This window comes from Leptodactylus fuscus, chromosome 2 (genome assembly GCF_031893055.1).
Source record: "Leptodactylus fuscus isolate aLepFus1 chromosome 2, aLepFus1.hap2, whole genome shotgun sequence".
Lineage (NCBI taxonomy): Eukaryota > Metazoa > Chordata > Amphibia > Anura > Leptodactylidae > Leptodactylus > Leptodactylus fuscus.
In genome coordinates, this window is record NC_134266.1 from 146677924 (window position 1) to 146697009 (window position 19086).

General features: G+C 44.6%; 2 protein-coding genes across 2 annotated transcripts in view; one reads left to right on the top strand and one right to left on the bottom strand.

The window, feature by feature from the left end:
* Nucleotides 1-8243, bottom strand: part of RAD51C (RAD51 paralog C) — a 43639-nt gene extending 35396 nt beyond the window's left edge. The window contains exons 1-4 of the mRNA XM_075264919.1: nucleotides 8006-8243; nucleotides 4903-5137; nucleotides 2478-2644; nucleotides 338-471 (exon numbers count right to left, since the gene is read on the bottom strand). Of these exons, the coding sequence (XP_075121020.1) occupies nucleotides 338-471; nucleotides 2478-2644; nucleotides 4903-5137; nucleotides 8006-8123 (654 nt within the window). The 5' untranslated portion in view covers nucleotides 8124-8243. The remainder of the gene's footprint in view (nucleotides 1-337; nucleotides 472-2477; nucleotides 2645-4902; nucleotides 5138-8005) is intronic.
* Nucleotides 8244-13234: 4991 nt separating this feature from the next.
* Nucleotides 13235-19086, top strand: part of TEX14 (testis expressed 14, intercellular bridge forming factor) — a 78368-nt gene continuing 72516 nt past the window's right edge. The window contains exons 1-2 of the mRNA XM_075263118.1: nucleotides 13235-13303; nucleotides 15848-15987. Of these exons, the coding sequence (XP_075119219.1) occupies nucleotides 15852-15987 (136 nt within the window). The 5' untranslated portion in view covers nucleotides 13235-13303; nucleotides 15848-15851. The remainder of the gene's footprint in view (nucleotides 13304-15847; nucleotides 15988-19086) is intronic.

The following is a 19086-nucleotide window of genomic DNA, read 5'->3' on the forward strand; positions in this document are numbered from 1 at the left end:
CTGTGTGAACTCAGCTTAAGAGAGCCCTCTCCTTTTTGAGTGTAAACTGGGCCAGAGAGTTTCAGTAAGATGGAAAGGAACCAGTAATGTATGTGAGTGACATGACCGGTCTCTCTCTCCAGCAACTGCTAAGGACTTCTTGTATCAATGCACAAGCACCAAATGGACACAGCAGACAATGGAGCAACAAGGACAATTTTACACCTCCCCTGACCTCCACACTGATTTTTCAATTTTTGGACAACCCCTTTAAAAAAATCAAACAATGGGAACTTTCATAGGAATGACACAGATTGATATAAATATTTATACATTTAGAATGTCACAAACATCTTACCTTTGAATGCTGGGCTATAAACTCTGGGAGGAAAAGTATCTGTGCAAGAAGCTCAGCATAGTCATGGCAGCTGAAGTAATAAATGTGTGACAGTATGTTATTAACAGTGAACCGCTGCATGGCTATTTTCTGATCTAAAAAAAAAAATACAAATAAGAATTTACAATAAATTTCCTCTTTGATAGAGATTACCAGACAGACTCCACAAAGTAACAATTCTGTTTACCAGGGTGAACTACCCATCTCAGCAGACCTAGATACCTAGTTGCCTCTATGTATTCTTCTGATTCTTTAAGAATTAATATACTCACCGTCAAGCTTCCTTCTGCTAAACTCTATCTCTATAAATATACTTCTTTACCCACGCCTAGGTTGAGCAATTCTTCATTTGTCTGTTTCATGATCTTCTGTTTGGACGCTTACACGCTGTTCTTCTGTCTGTATGTAACTTATGTGCCTGTCTGTAATTCTGTGGCTATATTTGTCTTCCTGCCGTGTATCCTCTCTGCGGACGCAAATGTTTTTCCGTCTGCAATGTTAGGACGCATGTCACTCCATCTGTTATGTTTAGCCTACTGTCTTTTGTTTCTACTTTTGCTACCTGTGGCCTATGGGGTTTCTGTTATGCATGTACCTTTGCTGCCTGTGGCCTTCAGGTTTCTGTTATAAACGTTTATCCTATGAACTTCTGTTATATCTCTGCTATCTGTAGCCTTGGTGCCTCTGTTATGTGTGGCCTACCGGCTGCTGCTATACCTCTGCCACTTGTGGCCTACAGGCTTCTGTTATGTTCATACCTCCATACCTGTTGCCTTTGGGCCTTCCATGCCTGTCCTTTTCTCTTTGGTCTTCTGTTTTAGATCAGAAATCTTATCTGGATGTTCCAGGCGGTTCCTGATCTAGTACCTCTGTTACTAATCCTGAACACCGGTCTGTTTTTATTCTGTGTTTGTATTTTGTCTGCTCTGATTTTAGCCTGTATTCACCCTATGCGTTACCTGATACGTTGGTGTCTTGAATCATAGATTCTGTCTTGTCAGTTACTATCAACATCAGGACAACCACAAAATGAGTCAATAAATCAATCGGTCGCGCCTGACATTGCTGCGAGCAGGAGCTCTACCACAGGGTAGACCTACCTTTCTGGGTGACAACCTAAGGCTGGATTGTGAGCATGTCTCCCTTTCTTGTAAAAATCCTCTACTGAGGCATGAACTAGTCCACTGATGAATACTTTCTACTAATGTGGGAGTAAGAAACACGTCAAAATATGGATCTTTGAATAGACGTATCTTACCAGGGATAGTCACAGGGTCAGATTGGGACAGTCCTTGTTAGGACAAGAGCTATGCACAGGATGACAGGGTTTGATAGGGATGTATCCGTTACCCCATGAACCTGAGATGTTTATGATGATGCATTATTGTTTCCAGCTCACTTGTCCCCGATGCTCTGGTGCCTCCCAGTGTGGTTCAGGCCTGCTACTCCCATGTTTTCTTGCAGCAGAATTCTCCTACGTTGTGATGCCCTGGGTCCTTTCCTTAGGCGACTGATTGACCTCAGCGGTCACTTGCAGTAGGGATTTCCATCACAAGAAAACAACAAAGTGGCAGGACTGCGCTAGGAGATATCAGAGCACCAGAGAGAGGGGAGCATTTTTTTTTTTTTTATGTAGATTGTGAGCCCCATATAGGGTTCACAATGTACTTTTTTTCCCTATGTATGTCTTTGGAGTATGGGAGGAAATCCACGCAAACACGGGGAGAACATACAAACTCCTTGCAGATGTTGTTCCTGGCGGGGTTTGAACCCAGGACTCCAGCGCTGCAAGGATGCAGTGCTAACCACTGAGCCACCGTGTTGCCCCAGAGAATTTTTTTTCTCTCACCTCCCCCTGCTTATTTTTTTATCCTGGACAACCCCTTTAATTATACTTAATAGCTAACCTAAAATAATTAAATTTTCACATTCACTGAGGTTGTTATAGGTATAATAGGATATTACAAGACTATGTTACAATAAATATAAAATATATGCATGCTTTTTGAGCTATGTGAGTAAAACCGTCCAGCGCTGTACACAGAAAACACACACAGTAATGAATACTGCCCACTGAATTTTACACATGTTCCTCACATACCATCTTGTTGATGAGTCTGTGTTATAAGACTGCAGTGCACAACACAGGCATTGGCAATATCCACCAGTCTTTCCACCATAAAGCTATTTTCTGTATCAATGTACACAGTTTCACCATCAGCTCCTCCAAAGCACTCCGGGATTTGTACATCAACTGCAAGCTGCATGCTGAAAAAAAACCCAAAACTACAAATTAGAAGAAATAGCAATACAATGTACATACATAATGTGTGTTTAAAAAAAAAAAAAAAAAAAAAAATATAATATATATATATATATATATATATATATATATATATATATATAGTCTTGATCAGTTGCCAATGGATATGACCATGAATGCAGGAACTTTCTAGGGTCTTGCACTTATCAGAAACCCAACCATGATTTCCTTATTATGGCCAGGTTATCAGACAGGGACTCTACACGCATGAGAAGATAATCCAGCAACAATAAGGGTTAGTTCACACAGTTTTTTGCAGGCGGATATTAACGTGGAATCCGCCTCAAAATCTGCATGCATGATTTTTTTCCGCTAGCGGGAAAAAGAAGCGTCATGCCCCTTCTTCCCGTGGATTCCATGGCTGAGACAGCCGGGGCATGAGACTCACTCCCGATTGGCCCCACTCATTCGGGCCTAATTAGGAGTGGGATATCGCGACAAAATGCGGGTGCTAGCAGAGAGTTCACACACCAGAAAAGGTATCCACTGTGTGAACATACCCTAAATAAATCATGGCTGTTAAAACTCTGCTAAATGTTTTATTATATATGTTTGCAAAAATGGTTAACTTGCAATAGTCTACAAATTTAGATATTGTTATGTGCATTGGAAAACCCTTTCAAGTGTTAAAGAGCTCCCATTCCTAGATGAGATTAAGAACAGCAGAGAACAACAACAGGCAAATAACTATTATTATCATTTTCATCCTCTCAATGTCTCGGTGACACTTGCACATTTAATACTGACAAATTTGGTCTGAAATTAGCTCACTATTTATATCAGTAACATATCTTTATCTGTACAGAGCTATGCATCTATTGATGGGCTCTATCTCTAAAGTCAATGTATTGTATAAATCTTCCAGTTCAAGACAGAGTAGATGGTCTTTTCTAGCTCTAATTTTTCCCAATAGTTGCTTTGACATTAAAGAAGGGCCCTCTAGACACAGCCCTTAAATCATAGTAATCTAGATAAGCATGCACCATGATTCCATGAGTTCCATATTGAATGCAGTGGCCTTGCTGTATAGATCCTCTTAGGCTGGCTGCATATGTCCATAGGTCCAATGATCGTAGCTCATTAGACAACACAGCCAAAACAGGATTTGCAGTTGTAATATAGTCCATATAATATGGTCTGACTGTGTGAATCTAGCCTAAGAGAAATCATACAGTGAGACGGTATCTGTGGTCTTTAATACAGTCTGTAGTATTCAAACAATGATCTTGTCAATCCAGCCACCGCTATGGGACATAATACCATGTTCAGGGGCCACTATGAGACATAATACCATGTTCAGGGGCCACTATGAGACATAATACCGTGTTCAGGGGCCACTATGGGACATAATACCGTGTTCAGGGGCCACTATGAGGCATAATACCATGTGCACGAGCTGCTATGAGACATAATACCATGTGCAGGGGCTGCTATGGGACATTATGCTATATAAAAGTGTGTTTTTGCAAAAAAAACACAGACATTTTCTTTGTGTAGAAAATGCACTATGTGAAGGCAGTTTTACATCAAAGTAAAAGTTCCAGCAGCCTAAGAATATAACTCCATCCAGATACATAGTGTGTTTCCACCATAAGGATTCTGCCATACGGTGCTTCTGGATTCACAACTAATTAGGGGCTGTACATGGACTTTTATTGCTTCTAATGGAAAAGTACAGGTGCGTCCCAGGAAATAGCAGTAAATACAACTGTCCTGAAGCATCTGCTAGCAGCACTTCTGTGTTATGGTATGTGGTATATGACTTTAGTATAGGGGTAGTCAGTCTTACAATTATTGACCGGCACTCCAAGAACCTCATCTTTGATTTTTTCATTTAAATTGGTATGCCGAACGAAAAAGATTGCCTACCCCTGCGCAAAAATAATAGAAATAATGATTATTACTAGAAATGAATGTATAAAAAAACTTCTGACAGGTGGAAAAGTTCCATCAGTCAACACATTTTCACCCATTTAATATCATCATATAAAATCACAGTTTTTATCAGCTTTCATATGGATATAATAGTGGGTGGAGATGGGGGAGCAGCACCCTTATGAAACCTTTGCACTGGACTCACCAATGTGTTACCACGGCCCTGGCCATAGCATTTGAGTCTGCGACATCACCGTATTATAATACTATCTATCACAAACAAATAGCATGGAGCAGCAAAGCAAGAACACATTAATATCCTACTCACCATAACTGTGTTTTTCCTATACCAGGAGGCCCACAAATTTCTGTGACTTTGGTCATAGGCACTCCTCCACCAAGAATTTCATCTAATGCTGAGCAGAATGTTATAATGGATGCTTGAGATTGCTCCTGTTCTAGTAGCTCCACAGCTGTGTATTTGAGACTTCTTGATGCACCTCTTTGATTCTCTCTTATAATCTGCAAAACTTTCACAGCGTTGTCTTCAGATATTGCAGTATCTGCAGCAAACAAAACATACATATCCTACTAAAGTTTTTCGAGCAGACATGAAATTAGATACAGCACACACACTGTATATGTGTGTCTCATTTACGAAGCATCAGCTACCATTCTCCTATATCTTCTCTTCTCAGCTTATATGTGTCTACTTCAGTAATATCCACGTGCGCTGGAGTCTCTGCCGCAGGAACTGCTGATAGTCAGCAGAGAAAAAAGTCCTTTACAGTGGACTTTTCTCTCTGCCGGCTTCATTATAAAAACAGCGGACCCTATTATAGTCTATGGGGTTCGCAGGTAATGGCTGTTTTGGCGGGCCTGAACAACAGAGACCCGTGTGCAGATGTGAACTTAGCCTATGTAAGCAAGTAAATAGAATAAATTCTCTTTCACACATTGCAGTTTCCTTTGATCATGACTTTGCAATAATTTTATAACATGAGGAAACAGATATCACTGCAGACCAATAAAACAAAATTTTCATTTTACACCTTTGCAATGAATACCTGAATTATCAAGAAAACTGACATGAGTTATAATAAATATGTTGAGCCAAGGCAGTAACCCCCTGCCCTGCTCCGTCTACAACTGAAAGTAGCAAACAGGTTGTTGTACTTTTGGAGCAAGAAAGAGCCACGTTATCTCCCATCTATGCCAGAGTATTGGTATGGATGTGTCGATAAATCCCTCCCCCCATATGTCTACTTGGAGCTCTGGATCATATAAAGAGAAGCATAGTGATGGGAGGTGAAAAGGTAGCAATCGCTACTGGGCCTTGGAATCTAAGGGAGCCTTCACACGGTGTAGCACGCCGCTCCTTTAGACACGTATACATGTGTCCGAGCACGGCGCTTCAAAACAGAGCCCATTGATTTCAATGGGTGCCAATATACGTGCGCTACCCATTGAAATCAATCGGAGGCTTTTTTACCTATTGATTTCAATGGGTAGCACGCGTATATCGGCACCCATTGAAATCAATGGGCTCTGTTTTGAAGCGCCACACTCGGACACGTGTATACGTGTCTAAAGGAGCGGCGAGCTACGCCGTGTGAAGGCACTCTAAGGATTCTCTACAATATAAGACATCAATAGTATTATATTGGTGGTAAGTGGGGGCACCATTACAGATTCTGCATTGGTGCCCAGAAGCTTCAAGTTATGCCTTGGCATAGAAATGGTGCCCCGACTAGCACATTATTTTGGCCCTATGAAAATAAAAATTAATAAAGAAGAAACATTTACAAATAAATAAACACAGTGGTGGAATTATCAAAGATTTCTGTGCCTATTCCACTCTAATTAAGGGTAAGTTCACACGGCGTAAAAGGTTCCTGCTGTATGGCTTTTTTTGCGTGGCTAGCCACGACGGGATGCCGTTGCAGTGCATTAGCATTCAGTCGTGGCATCCCGATCTTGATTAGGCCGCGACTGGCACAGCCGCGGAATCCTCGTGAAGATAAGGCATGTTGCTTTTTTTTTTCCGCTAGCTGAAAAAAATGAATTGATGGATTCCATGTCAAAATCCACCTGCAAAAAACTCTGTGTGAACATACTCTTAGGCTGGGGCCCCACGGGCCTGAAATGCCACGATTTGCCCCCGGCGGAAATGGTGCGGGAAAAAACGCAGCGTTTTACAGTACTTGCAAAGCGGATGGGATTCATGCAAATCCCATGCTCACTTTGCGATAAAAACTGCAGCACAGACATGCTGCGATTTCCAAAACCAGTGCGATTTTGGAAATCGCAGCATGTCAATTACATCTATAGAAACGCCGGGTGCTTTCCCGTAGATATAATGGTAACAGAAAGTCCGCGGAGGAAAACTCAGTGAACTTTCTGTTCAAAGCGCTGCGGGAAGAACCGCAATGCGTTCCTGCTTTATCCGTGGGGCCTTAGCCTTACAGTATTATTCAAGAGGATCCTATCAGAGTCTGCTACATTTTTTCTAAAAAATGTTAAAGGGATTCTACCATTAAAAAACTATTTTTTCTAGGTAACACGTCGGAATAGCCTTTGGAAAGGCTATTCGTTTCCTACCTTTGGAAGTGACCTCCGCCGCGCCGTTCAAAATACCGGTTTGTACCAGTATGCTAATTAGTTCTCTCACAGTGATGGGGGCGTCCCCATTGCTGCTCGAAAACCGACTCCAGCGCCGCCTCTGTCTTCTTCTGCATCCTCCCCTTCCTTCTTCGGCTTGACGTTGGACGACTGCGCAGTATGCTCTGTTCGGCGAACATACTGCGCATGTCCTTGGCCATAGAGCCGACACCGCAAGTTCGCCGAACAGAGCGTACTGCGCAGGCATCCGACGTCAAGCCGAACAAGGAAGGGGAGGATGCAGAAGAAGACAGAGGCAGCGCTGGAGTCGGTTTTCGAGCAGCAATGGGGACGCCCCCATCGCTGCGAGAGAACTAATTAGCATACCGGTACAAACCGGTATTTTGAACGAACGGCGCGGCGGAGATCACTTCCAAAGGTAGGAGACGAATAGCCTTTCTAAAGGCTATTCCAACGTGTTACCTAGAAAAAATTGTTTTTTTAATGGTAGAATCCCTTTAAGGGGATAGCGCTGGTGTGAACCTAGCCTTACTGAGTGAGATTTAGGTCATCCCCACATTGTAGAAAAAGCATGTAGCATGTAATTCTGGCCTGAAAAAATGTGATTGTTTTTGCTGCATTTTATTTTGCTGCATTTTATTTTAGCTGTGTTTGGCTTTATTATTTGACAAGAGACAAGTATGGTGTGAGATCAGTACACTCCAGCTTCCGACAGCCCCGTGAATAGGCGGGACTACAGGAGAAGCGCGGAGGTTACCGTGTCACTTTGCATAAAGTTACAATTGTTTTGTAGACCGCAGCACAGTTACCTCTGGCGAGATCACCGGGCATCACTTCTACTATGTCCTGCAAAGTATGGAAGCCGGCAGCTATCAGTCTGGCCCTCACAGATGGCGCCAAGGGAAGGCTACCAACTTCACGCTGCATGCTGGGCAGTGCCCGGAGCAGGCACACACCAGACTCACCGCCTGTCCTCAGATACAGAGAGCATGCATATAGTAGTAGGCAGCCGCTTTATAAGGCTGAACGTGGATCAACATCCGAACTTCTAGGTAATCGCCAGTGATGCAGGATTCCCGCGCCTACAACCGTGAGCGCCACCTGCTGGCTCCGAGCTCGAATTTCAGTTCTATGGTTTAACCAGTTTTACGTGAATAGATCCAGAGAAGTAGCTAATAAAGAAATTTCTGACATATCATCATTTTTTTCCAGTGTCTGAAAATTGTGAAATTTGTTCATAATTGTTCTAAAGATAAGAAGCTTGTACGGATTAGGGCTGCTACATGGCGACTTTGGCCTGACTCCGGTCACATATTCCAAGCACCCAGCAATTCTTTTGTTAACATAGTTGTGTTAACGGAGTTGTGTTGTTTCCCGAGGGCACTGCAACTTCTAGTCGCCCAAAAATTCAGCACTACTTTATTTGCGAACATTAAGTAGCTGTTGCTGGGCCCTTTTAAAACAGTAGGGGACCCTGCTCAAACTTTTTGTAAGTGAGCCACCCTCCTCTCAACATAATTTAATTTCCCCATAGCCCACCTCAACAAACCCCCAAAGAATACTCCCCTAACCCCATTCCCACAGACTTGCAGCCTTCGGCTATAATGATATCTGTGCCTTGGTGCTCATTGCATTTCCCTGTGGCAGACAACATCAGACGAAGGCAAAATAATGATAGCACCATGCTCCACTATTGTATTCAGCCAGCCACCCAACACTGGGACAGCACCAAAATGCAGGACTGTTTTGCTCAATTCTATGCGGTTGAGGGGCCCCTGCAAACATAGGGCCTGGTCCTGAGCAGTTGCAGCACCCTCAGGTTCACAATATGACTCCCTTCACTTACAGTAGATTCACACCAGTGTTCAGCTTTCTGTCGTTCAGGTCCACTTTAAAAAGCAGTTACCTGAGGATACTCATGGATCACATAGACTATAATGGGGTTTCTCTGTTTCCTGCTAGTTTTATCCTGAAAGTGGCGGAGAGAAAAGTCCTTCTTGGAGGAGGACTCCTTACATCTTTAGGTGTAATCTGTGGCAGAGACTCCAACTCAGATGTAAACCTAGCATTACACTAGTAAAACAGTGACTTTTTGTCATAAAAAGAATTATGGCCAAAGCCGTTGTTCAGCCCTAGCTTCATTGTCATTGGAGTGATTGTTTTACATTTCTTTTCAAGCTGATAGTGATGATGGGAATCTGGACCTGGAAGTTACCAGTAACTGTTCAAAGACCAGAAGATACCAGCTCTACATAGGCGTTTACAGTACAGTGTGATGCCTTATCTAGTCTCCGGTGTTTTTCATCTTATCCAGTTGACCATGACTTCTTCCAAACCCCATAATTTGCCTGCAAGGTGTTTTTATCTAGACATCTTTGGATTCTCACATAATAGTAATAATAATAATTCATTTTATTTTTATTACACCAACATATTCTGCTGCTTTTTGCAAATCATAAGGTTCATGTACAGACAAAAAGAGATTACAATATAATAAATCAATTCAAAAAGTAGGAAGCCCTGCTCGCAAGAGCTTCCAATCTATGGTATACTTTCCAGCAACCTACCTTTTCCTAACGTACACAGCAAACGCTCCATCCTGCTGAGATCTCTGCCCGCTGTAACACTGTTTTACCCTTTTCCTGTACCTTCAGTGTTGTACAGCTCAGTACTTCAGAAAAATTAGTCTCATATTTGTCTCCCTTCCTCAAATAAAGTTCCACAAAGACTGCACCCCTGAAAACAATAGTGCCAGACAGATTCCCCTAAGAAAATAGTGCCATATATTGCACCCCTGACAGTAATAGCTCATCACTCTGTAAAACTGCCCTCCTTTGTCTTCAACAAAGCAAGTGTCACTTTTTGTTCACCTAATCAATAATATTGCTTCCAGCAGTGACACACACACTAAGGGGGCGTTCAGACTACCGTTGGTGACCGTCATCAGTGTCCGCTGCTAGTATCTGTTACTAGAATTCAAAGGGGTCTTCCCACGTCACATACTCACCACTCTTCGTTGCTGAAAAATCTTCTTTCTTTCTGCTTTGTTGCGTCATTGGTGGGCGGGGTTACATATGCAAAGCCTGCGGCTTTCTATGCCGCTGGCTCTGCGTGCGCGCTCCCGATGCAGCACTGTGAAGACCAGTCAGTTCCCCAGCCTTCACAATGCCAATACAGACCCAGCATCCGCTGTAATAGAAAGGCGGATGCCGGGGGGTTAGACGCCGCCACATCGCTACGCATGAAGCCAGCAGCGGCAGGAGTGATGCTGCTATTCCGTTCCTCCGCCCCCCCCCCCCCCCCCCCCCCCCCCCGAAATAGCAGCATCGCTCCTGCCGCTGCCGGCTTCATGCAGGGCAGGAGCGTAGCGATGTGCCGGTGTCTAACCCTCCCCGGCATCCGCCTTTCTATTACAGCGGATGCCGGGTCTGTACTGGCGGCCCCTTCCCCCCAAGATGTATAATATCCCCCCCCAGGGCCAGTCCCCACCGACCCCATACCTGTACAGTTGCAGGCCGGCTCCTGCGCGGCGATATCGCAGGAGCCGATCTGTTCCGGTGACAGCTGGGAGCCTACTGAAGGCTCCCAGGCATGCAGGGTTCCTCTGTCCGCTTGAGAAGTCGGACATCTTCACTTGCGGACAGGGAAGGACGGGCACGGAGTGCAAAAGAACGCACCCGATGCCCATTGAAATAAATGACAGGTGTCACGGACACAGCTAGTGTCCGCTCCTAGTGTCCGTGCCAGATTTTGAGCGGACACTAGGAGTGGACACTACATGTCGGACACCGACGGTAGTGTGAACGCCCCCTAACCGATGCTAATGTGTAATTTTTTTTAACTGATCCATTTGATGGATACTATCAGAACGGACATCCAGCGGTAGCGTGAACCCACCCTAAGATGGATATAGGTGATACAACTACATGATATACCACTGATATCTATTTCTGTTCTCAAAAATTGTTTTGAACTAGAGAACATACATTAAGTATCCATACCTCCTAACTTTCAAATGAAAGAAAAAGGGACGGAAAATGCGGCACTGTGCGTGCTGCAGCAAATTTAGACCCACTCACTTCTACTCTGACTACGCCCATTCCCACTTATTTCTGTGTGCCCCCACACAGTAAAATGCCCCTACAGTCACCCTAACATTATATTCCTGAACATTATAATCCTCCTGGTTCCCTCATGGTCTAGGGCTAGTTCACACGGAGATTCCGCGGTGCATATTCCATCGCAGCTGCCATGACGGGATGCCAGTGCAGTGCGCGGCATCCCGTCGCGGCTTTCTGCTCCGGATTAGGCACAAATAAATGGGCCTAGTCCGGAGGGTGCTGTCGCAAGGCGGATGTCACGGTTGAATCAGCCGTGGAATCTGCTAGAAGAAATGGCAGCTCGCTTCTTTTTTCCGTGAGTGACAACATGCTCACGGAAAAAAGTGCGCTAGCGGTCTACATAAACTGCTATTGTGAGGGAGCGGATTATGACGTGGATTCAGCGCCAAAATCCGCCCCCTCTTGCCAGGTGTGTATGGGGCCTTAATGTCATTCTTCAGTTTCCCCCTACAGTTTAATGTCCCCTCCATCTGCTGATCGTCTCTGAAATCTCTGCTGCCGAAGTCTCCAGGGAGCTGACAACGTGATATGAGTTACATTATCACACTGCACCTACTAGTATAGACGGGGCTGAATGGTAAAAGAGTTTCATTTCAAATTCTATTAGTTTCAGCACAAATGTGCTCTCTGCTGTCAGGTAGAAAATTTCTGCGTTCATGGTCAGGTCCATTGGCAACCAATCATGACAAAAGACTGTCACCATTAAGATGATTAGAGAAAATACATTTTTTCATTATTTATATTTGCAAAAAATGTTTAAAGGGATTCTATCATTAAAATCACATTTTTTTTCTTTATCACACGTAGGAATAGCCTTAAGAAAGGCTATTCTTCTCCTACCTTTAGATGTCTTCTCCCCGCCACTGTTCGGTAGAAATCACGGTTTTCGTCTGTATGCAAATGAGTTCTCTAGCAGCACTGGGGGCGGTCCCAAGTGCTCAAACAGCACTGGGGGCGTCCCCAATGCTGTGAGAGAAATCTCCAGCGCTGCCTCCATCTTCTTCAGGAATGGCCTCTCTGTGCGTCTTCTTCCGGAGTAGGGTTCAAACTTCTACGCATGCGCAGTCGGCTCTGCCTTCGGTATTTGGATCCATGCATCCATTTTTTTGTGGCCGCTTATCCCATCTTACTGTGTAAGCGGCCACAAGAAAATGGCTGCTTTCACCAGGCGGGCATGCACAGTCGGCTATATGCTTAAAAAGCAGTTAATTGCAGAAGACTATAATGGGGTCCGTTGGGTTTCTGCCCAGTTTCCAGTTATTTTATGTTGAAATTGACGGACAGAAAGGTCCAACAGGACTTTTCTATCCATCGATTTTAAGTGGAATCTGGGACGAAGTGCCTGAATGCTTATTGTGAGCCTAGAGTTATAAGCCTTCATATCCCACAACCATATCAATGGAAAATAAAATAGTTATGGCTACTGGAAGGCAACAAGGAGAAACATACAGAAAATGGTAGTGTACAGCTAGATTCACACTTGCGCTGGACTCTCTCTGTTGTTCAGGTCCGCCAGGAGACACCATAGACTCCAATGCAGTTGTGAATCTAGCTTTAGGAATAGGTTTGAAAAGGACATGTGTAATCCTTTAAATTCACCAAAAAACCGTGAAATTGCTGCATTCGGTGCTTGGGTCAAACGTCACAAGAAAGTTGGCAATGTACTGTAAGCGATAGACTGCCGGCAAATCTACTAACATTTCCTCATAAAGTAGAGCGCCCGCTGCTGGTTCCATGCGCGCATTCCACGTGTCTCTAATAACAAAAGCACCTATAACGTTCCATTGGTTTTTAGTCTTCATAAAAATGGCGGCTGGAGTTGTAATGATTTGTTTACTTTCTTGTTATCACATGTTATAGCCCCTCCTTTTCTAGGAGGAGAGTGGCTGTAGCTTTTGCTCCGTGTATTCATATAGTGAGGCGACCGTTTGAGCTTTAGTGAGCTGTAGTACTGAAGATCGGTGCATGTCTGTGGCGTTGTCCCGGGTATTGTCCTCCGTCCATTTCCTCGGCTTTAGTTACTGCTCATGGCGCTCTGTAGTTCACGTGGATGTGGTTTCCCGGGACCAGAGCCATGATATATTTTTCTCTTGCAGCGGCAATATGTCCTTCTTCCTTAGTGTATACAGTGCTCATATCATCTTTATTGTGAAGGACCCCCAGTGATTGGAGAAAAGTGACCAATGTACCAGTCCACATGGCTGTCAATAAGGAATAGATTATTTTCTATGTAATGGGAATGAGATAGATTATTCTCTTTCTAAAATTGATGGTCCATCACCAAATTGTGTGGGGACAGCAACACTTCTGCCCTGTAATATAACCAGTGTGAAGGGGCCTCTATGGAGCGTTATACTGTGTGGAGGGGCGACTAGGGAACGTTATTCTGTATGAATGTGGGTTTTTGCTCAAAAACAGGCAGTTTTTCAATAAAAATGCACGCATTTGTGTGCACAGAATCACCATGTGAAAGTAGCTTTACATTGAAGTGAAAGTACTAGTGGCCTAGGACTAGATGCCGCAGTATCACCACCCTAATATTAATAATTTTATTTATATAGCGCCAACATATTCCACAGCACTGTACAATTTGTAGGGTTCAAATACAGATAGAAAGATGCATTACAAAGAAATAGTCACTTCACACAATGGGATTGAGGGCCCTGCTCACAAGAGCTTACAATCTATGAGGTAGAGGGGGTGACACAAGAGGTAGCAGGGGCGGCATTGCTTATACAGAGGTCAGACAATTTTGTAATAGAGGTTACTGTCATTACACAGACATAAAACTGTATGAGCTTCACCAGTCATGTCCTTTAACGTGCAGAGGATGCTGCCACATGGTGCACATGGACACGTATATTTAAAGATGACCTTTCAAGTCCTCGGGCACATGCGGTTTTATATATCGCTAGAAAACAGACAGTGCGCTAAATTCAGTGCACTGTCGGCTTTCCCGTTATGTGCAGTGCACCGGCATCCCGCTCCTGATTAGGCCTGGATGACTGGGCCTAAGCAGGAGTGTGTCTCGAACCGCAGCTGACTCAGCCGCGAAATCCTTGTGAAGATAGGGCATGCCACATTTTTTTCTGCTTACAGAAAAAAACTGCTATAGACCTCCATTGAAATGAATGAGAAGCGTTTTTGCTGGCGGATTTTGAGGCAGATTTCTCGACAAAATCCGCTTGCAAAAAACTCCGTGTGAACATATCCTTTTGTGGCTGTGTTCGGGCTGGAAAAAAATAGTCCATGTACCGGCCCAAATGCAGCATGTCTGAGTAGTATGGTAATTCCCACTGGTACACGGACTGTTAACACAGGGTCACAACTTGGAAAACTGGTAAAAATCGCAGCTTACTTTCCTCCTCTGTCTGCATGTATATTAAAAATGCTCTCTTGCAGATCACTTTTTTGACTGAGGTTTTTCTATTCATATAGCTGCTGGAAAGCAAACCTCCAAACTGCTGTAGCAAAAAGTATAAGGTGTAATATGGATTTTATACCTGAGCTTCTGTTACATAGGTTATAATTGCTTCAGATAGAAATGCCCCTTTAATAAAATAGCAGCATTATTAGGTTGTACTGGATGTCAGCTGCAGATTTTCAGAACACTGTGTATTCTGCTGTGGTCGCTGAATCTCCTCCATGATTCTGTTGGGGCTGTAAGACTATGGTCATCCAACCTCTGCTCACACTGCAGTGGGATCACACTTGCACTTTGCGTTCTGCTGTATAGGCCAATTGTACAATCTCTCGTGTTTTTCTGTGATGCACACCTTGCTCTTTTCTATATCCTAGTTACAATAACTATATAGTTATGTTACATGTGATATTATCAGATCTTAGGGGGGTGTTCACACTTGCGCCCAGTGTCCGCCCTGTGCCTCTCCGCTGGGTTTCCTCAGCCCTGAGAAACTGGACTGGGGATGGCTTCTTGGCAGTCAGCTTTAAAACCGATTCATTTGAGTTTTTAAAGGTGACCGCTGGTGTCTGCCTGCGGCCTCTCCGCGGGGAAACCATTTTTTTCAGCTGGACACAAAGTTGGACATGCAGGACTTTCTGTCCAGCTGAAAAAAATGGTATAACTGTGGAGAGGTTGCAGATGGACACCGGTGGTCACCTTTAAAAACCCATTCAAATAAATGGGTTTTAAAGCTGGTCCAGATTCTTGGGGCTGAGGACGGAAATGCGGCTGAGAGGCATAGGATGGACACTGGGCGCAACTGTGAACGCCCCCTTACTATGTGATACCCGTGCATGAAAGTTTCTGCCCATTGATTTCTATATTAAGGTGGCAGACAGACACTTGTTCATTCTCTTCTTACAAGCAAGTTAGATGTGACACGTGGGAAATGGAAGAACACTGATATAATGAAATATTGGTCAGGGGGTGGTGGGAATAATTTTATGTGTTTTCTAGATGACAAAATAACTGCACATATGAAGTGTAGAGTTATTGTAAGCTCTATGTGTGTTACAAATTTTCTTTATATAACAAATCTAAATTTTTATAGTTTCTTTGTCTTTTAGAACTATGTCCTTCGCAAAGATCACGTTACCACCGTATCCAGTGCGGATTGGTTCAGTTAAACACTGCTCCCCTGACAAACATCTGCAAGACTACGTACAATGTGGAAACTTTGCTAAAGTGAAAAAAATGTTGAAAAAAGGTAAGGCTTTTACTTATGTAATTGTAAGCTACAAGATGAATTCTCTATTTAACTGTAACCTCCTTTCATACTGTATTCACACAAAAGTCAAAAATGGTCATGACACAGCTGCACTAAAATCTGTACAATACTATTCACTTTTGGACATGTACATATTTTTAATGGGCAGTGTGCACGGTCTATGCAAAAAATTGGACATGTTGTAGTCTACCAGTTTACAATGATCACACAGTAGGACTTAGGCTAAGGTCCCACATTACGGAAAAGCAGCTTTTTTTGTTGCAGATTTTGTTGTGTTTTTTTGAGCCAAAGTCAGAAGTGGATAGAGCAGAAGGTAGAGGTATAACAGTTCCCCTTATATTTCCCATTCCTTTTGCAGGCATTGTTGGCTTTGGCTTAAAAAAGCACAACAAAATCTGCAACAAAAGAAGCTGCATTTCCACAATGTGGGGCTTCAGCCCTAAAGGGGTTCTCTGTGAATGGCTTTCTGCCCCCTCCCTCTTTCCATGATCTCAAACTATAACTAAAATAAAGACAGCCCTCAGCACAGGTAAAGTACCTGTAAGATTTGCATACCTCCCAACTTTTGAAGAGCAGTAAGAGGGACAAAATGTGCGGCGTGCGCAACGCACCGCAGCACATTAATCCCCGCCCACTTTTATGTTGACTCCACCCATTCTCATTCATTTTTCATGTGCTCCCACACAGTATAATCCTCCTACAGTCACCTGTAAATTATGTCCCCCCTCCATCTCTTCCCTAGTTTCATATAAACCCTTCATCTGCCCCTAGTTTCATGTCCCCCCCTCCATCTCTGTCCCCAGTTTCATATCCCCCCAATTTCATGTCCCCCCTTCTCTTCTCAGTTTCATGCCGTTCTCCCCCCCTTCATCTGCCCATAGTTTCATGTCTCCCCGTCTCGGCCCCAGTGTCATGCCGTTCTTCTCCCCCTTCATCTGCCCCAGTGTCATGCCGTTCTCCCCTCCTTCATCTGCCCCAGTGTCATGCCATTCTCCCCCTTTCATCTGCCCCAGTGTCATGCCGTTCTCCCCCCCTTCATCTGCCCCAGTGTCATGCTGTTCTCCCCCCCTTCATCCGCCCCAGTGTCATGCCGTTTCCCCCCCCTTTCATCTGCTCCAGTGTCATACCGTTCCCCCCCCCCTTCATCTGCTCCAGTGTCATGCCGTTCTCCCCCCCTTCATCTGCCCCAGAGACATGCCGTTTCCCCCACCCCTACATCTGCCCCCAGTTTAATGGGCCCCTTACATTATGTTCCACCTTGATGTTTAACACAAACAACTCACCTTCCATCGCTCCCCCAACGCTCTCTCCACTCTCTCCCTCATACACATAGTTGTAGGCGCAATGTGACGTCATCACATCGTGGCTACAAATGCCAGAGCGCAGCGTTAAAGCTGGAGCTGAGCTGTGACAGCTCCTGCTTTAAAGAGGACCTTTCATGGTCTGGGGCACAAGCAGTTCTATATACTGCTGGAAAGCCGACAGTGCGCTCAATTCAGCGCACTGTCGGCTTTCCCAACCTGCGCCCCAGGTAAAGAGCTAACGGTGCCGGTACCGTAGCTCTTTACAGTCAGAAGGGCGTTCCTGACAGTCTATCGCGCTGTGCTGTGTGAGCGGGGAGGAACGCCCTCTCCTCTCCTGATAATACTCGTCTATGGACGAGCACTGTGAGCAGAGGGAGGGGGCGTTCCTCCCCGCTCACACTGTATAGCGTAGTAGGCGGTGCTGTAGAGAAGGACGTTCCTGACTGACTGTGAGGAACACCCTTCTGACTGTAAAGCGCTACGGTACAGGGACCACTAGCTCTTTACCTGGGGCACAGATTGGGAAAGCCAACAGTGAGCTGAATTCAGCACACTTTTGGCTTTCCAGCAGTATATAGAACTTCCTGTGCCCCGGACCATGAAAGGTCCTCTTTGCCTATGTACGGACGCTGATGAGTTGAAATCGGGGCATGCCGAACGGGACCGCGGGACAGGACACATAAATCGTGAGTGTCCCACGGAAATCAGGACGGTTGTGGGGTATGGATTTGGGAAAGGGGGCCGAGTCATCCAGGGGTCGGAACCAGGCTGGAACTCTGTGGTCTATAATCAATAGTTTGCTGGGTCAGGTAACCTAATCTTAAGTCCATGGACAAGTATTTTAACTCTTCTGTGTTTCCCCGAAAATAAGTCATCCTCCCCGCTGAGGTTTTACTGAATTGCCTAATATAAGGTACCCCCTGAAAGTAAGACATACCCGTTTGCATGCATGTGCTCCCTCTGGTGGCTGCAAGTTGCAATACCATCCCTGCTGTACAAGTGGTCCAGGAATTGCTGTGTGAAATCGCTGATCTGCCATACAGTCTCCAGGCAGTGTGTGAGAGCCAAGTATCGTACTGTACTTTACAGCCCTTATTTTTTGTGGCCCAGTCAGATTTAACCCCTTCCTGACATCTGCCGTGCTACCCGATACCGGCAGTACGGAGGATCCCGGGTGTTTAACTATGCCCAGGAGTCGGGTGGCCGTCATAGTCGCCTGGTGTCTGCTGTATCATACAGCAGACACCATGCGCTAATGCCCACGGTCGGTACCCGCATCGATCATGGGCATTAACCCTTCTGGCGCCTGACCGAGGGGCCATTTTCCCAGCGGTGCATGGGCGCCGCCATTTTGCCGATGATTGCCAACACCTGGAGCAAGCTCCAGGGCTGACGTCACGTTGGCATGACAGCCGAGAGACTTTTAAAGGCTCCCAGGCCTGTCTGCAGTGATTTTCTTTTGCAGGCTGCTCTATGCAGCCTGCAAAAGAAATGATGATTTTTTTGCAATGCATTAGCATTGTATTGCATTGCATTAGTGATCAGACCCCCTGGGGTTCAAGACCCCTAGGATTTCTAATAAATGCAAAAAAATAAATAAATAAAAAAATATAAAAAAGTATTGAAAATTCAAAATTAAATACTGTGAAACACATACATGTTAGATATCCCTGTGTCCGAAAACGCCTGCTCTACAAATCTATAAAAATATTTTTCCTGTGCGGTAAATGCCGTAGTGGAAAAAAAAAGTCAAAAGTGCCAAACCGCCATTTTT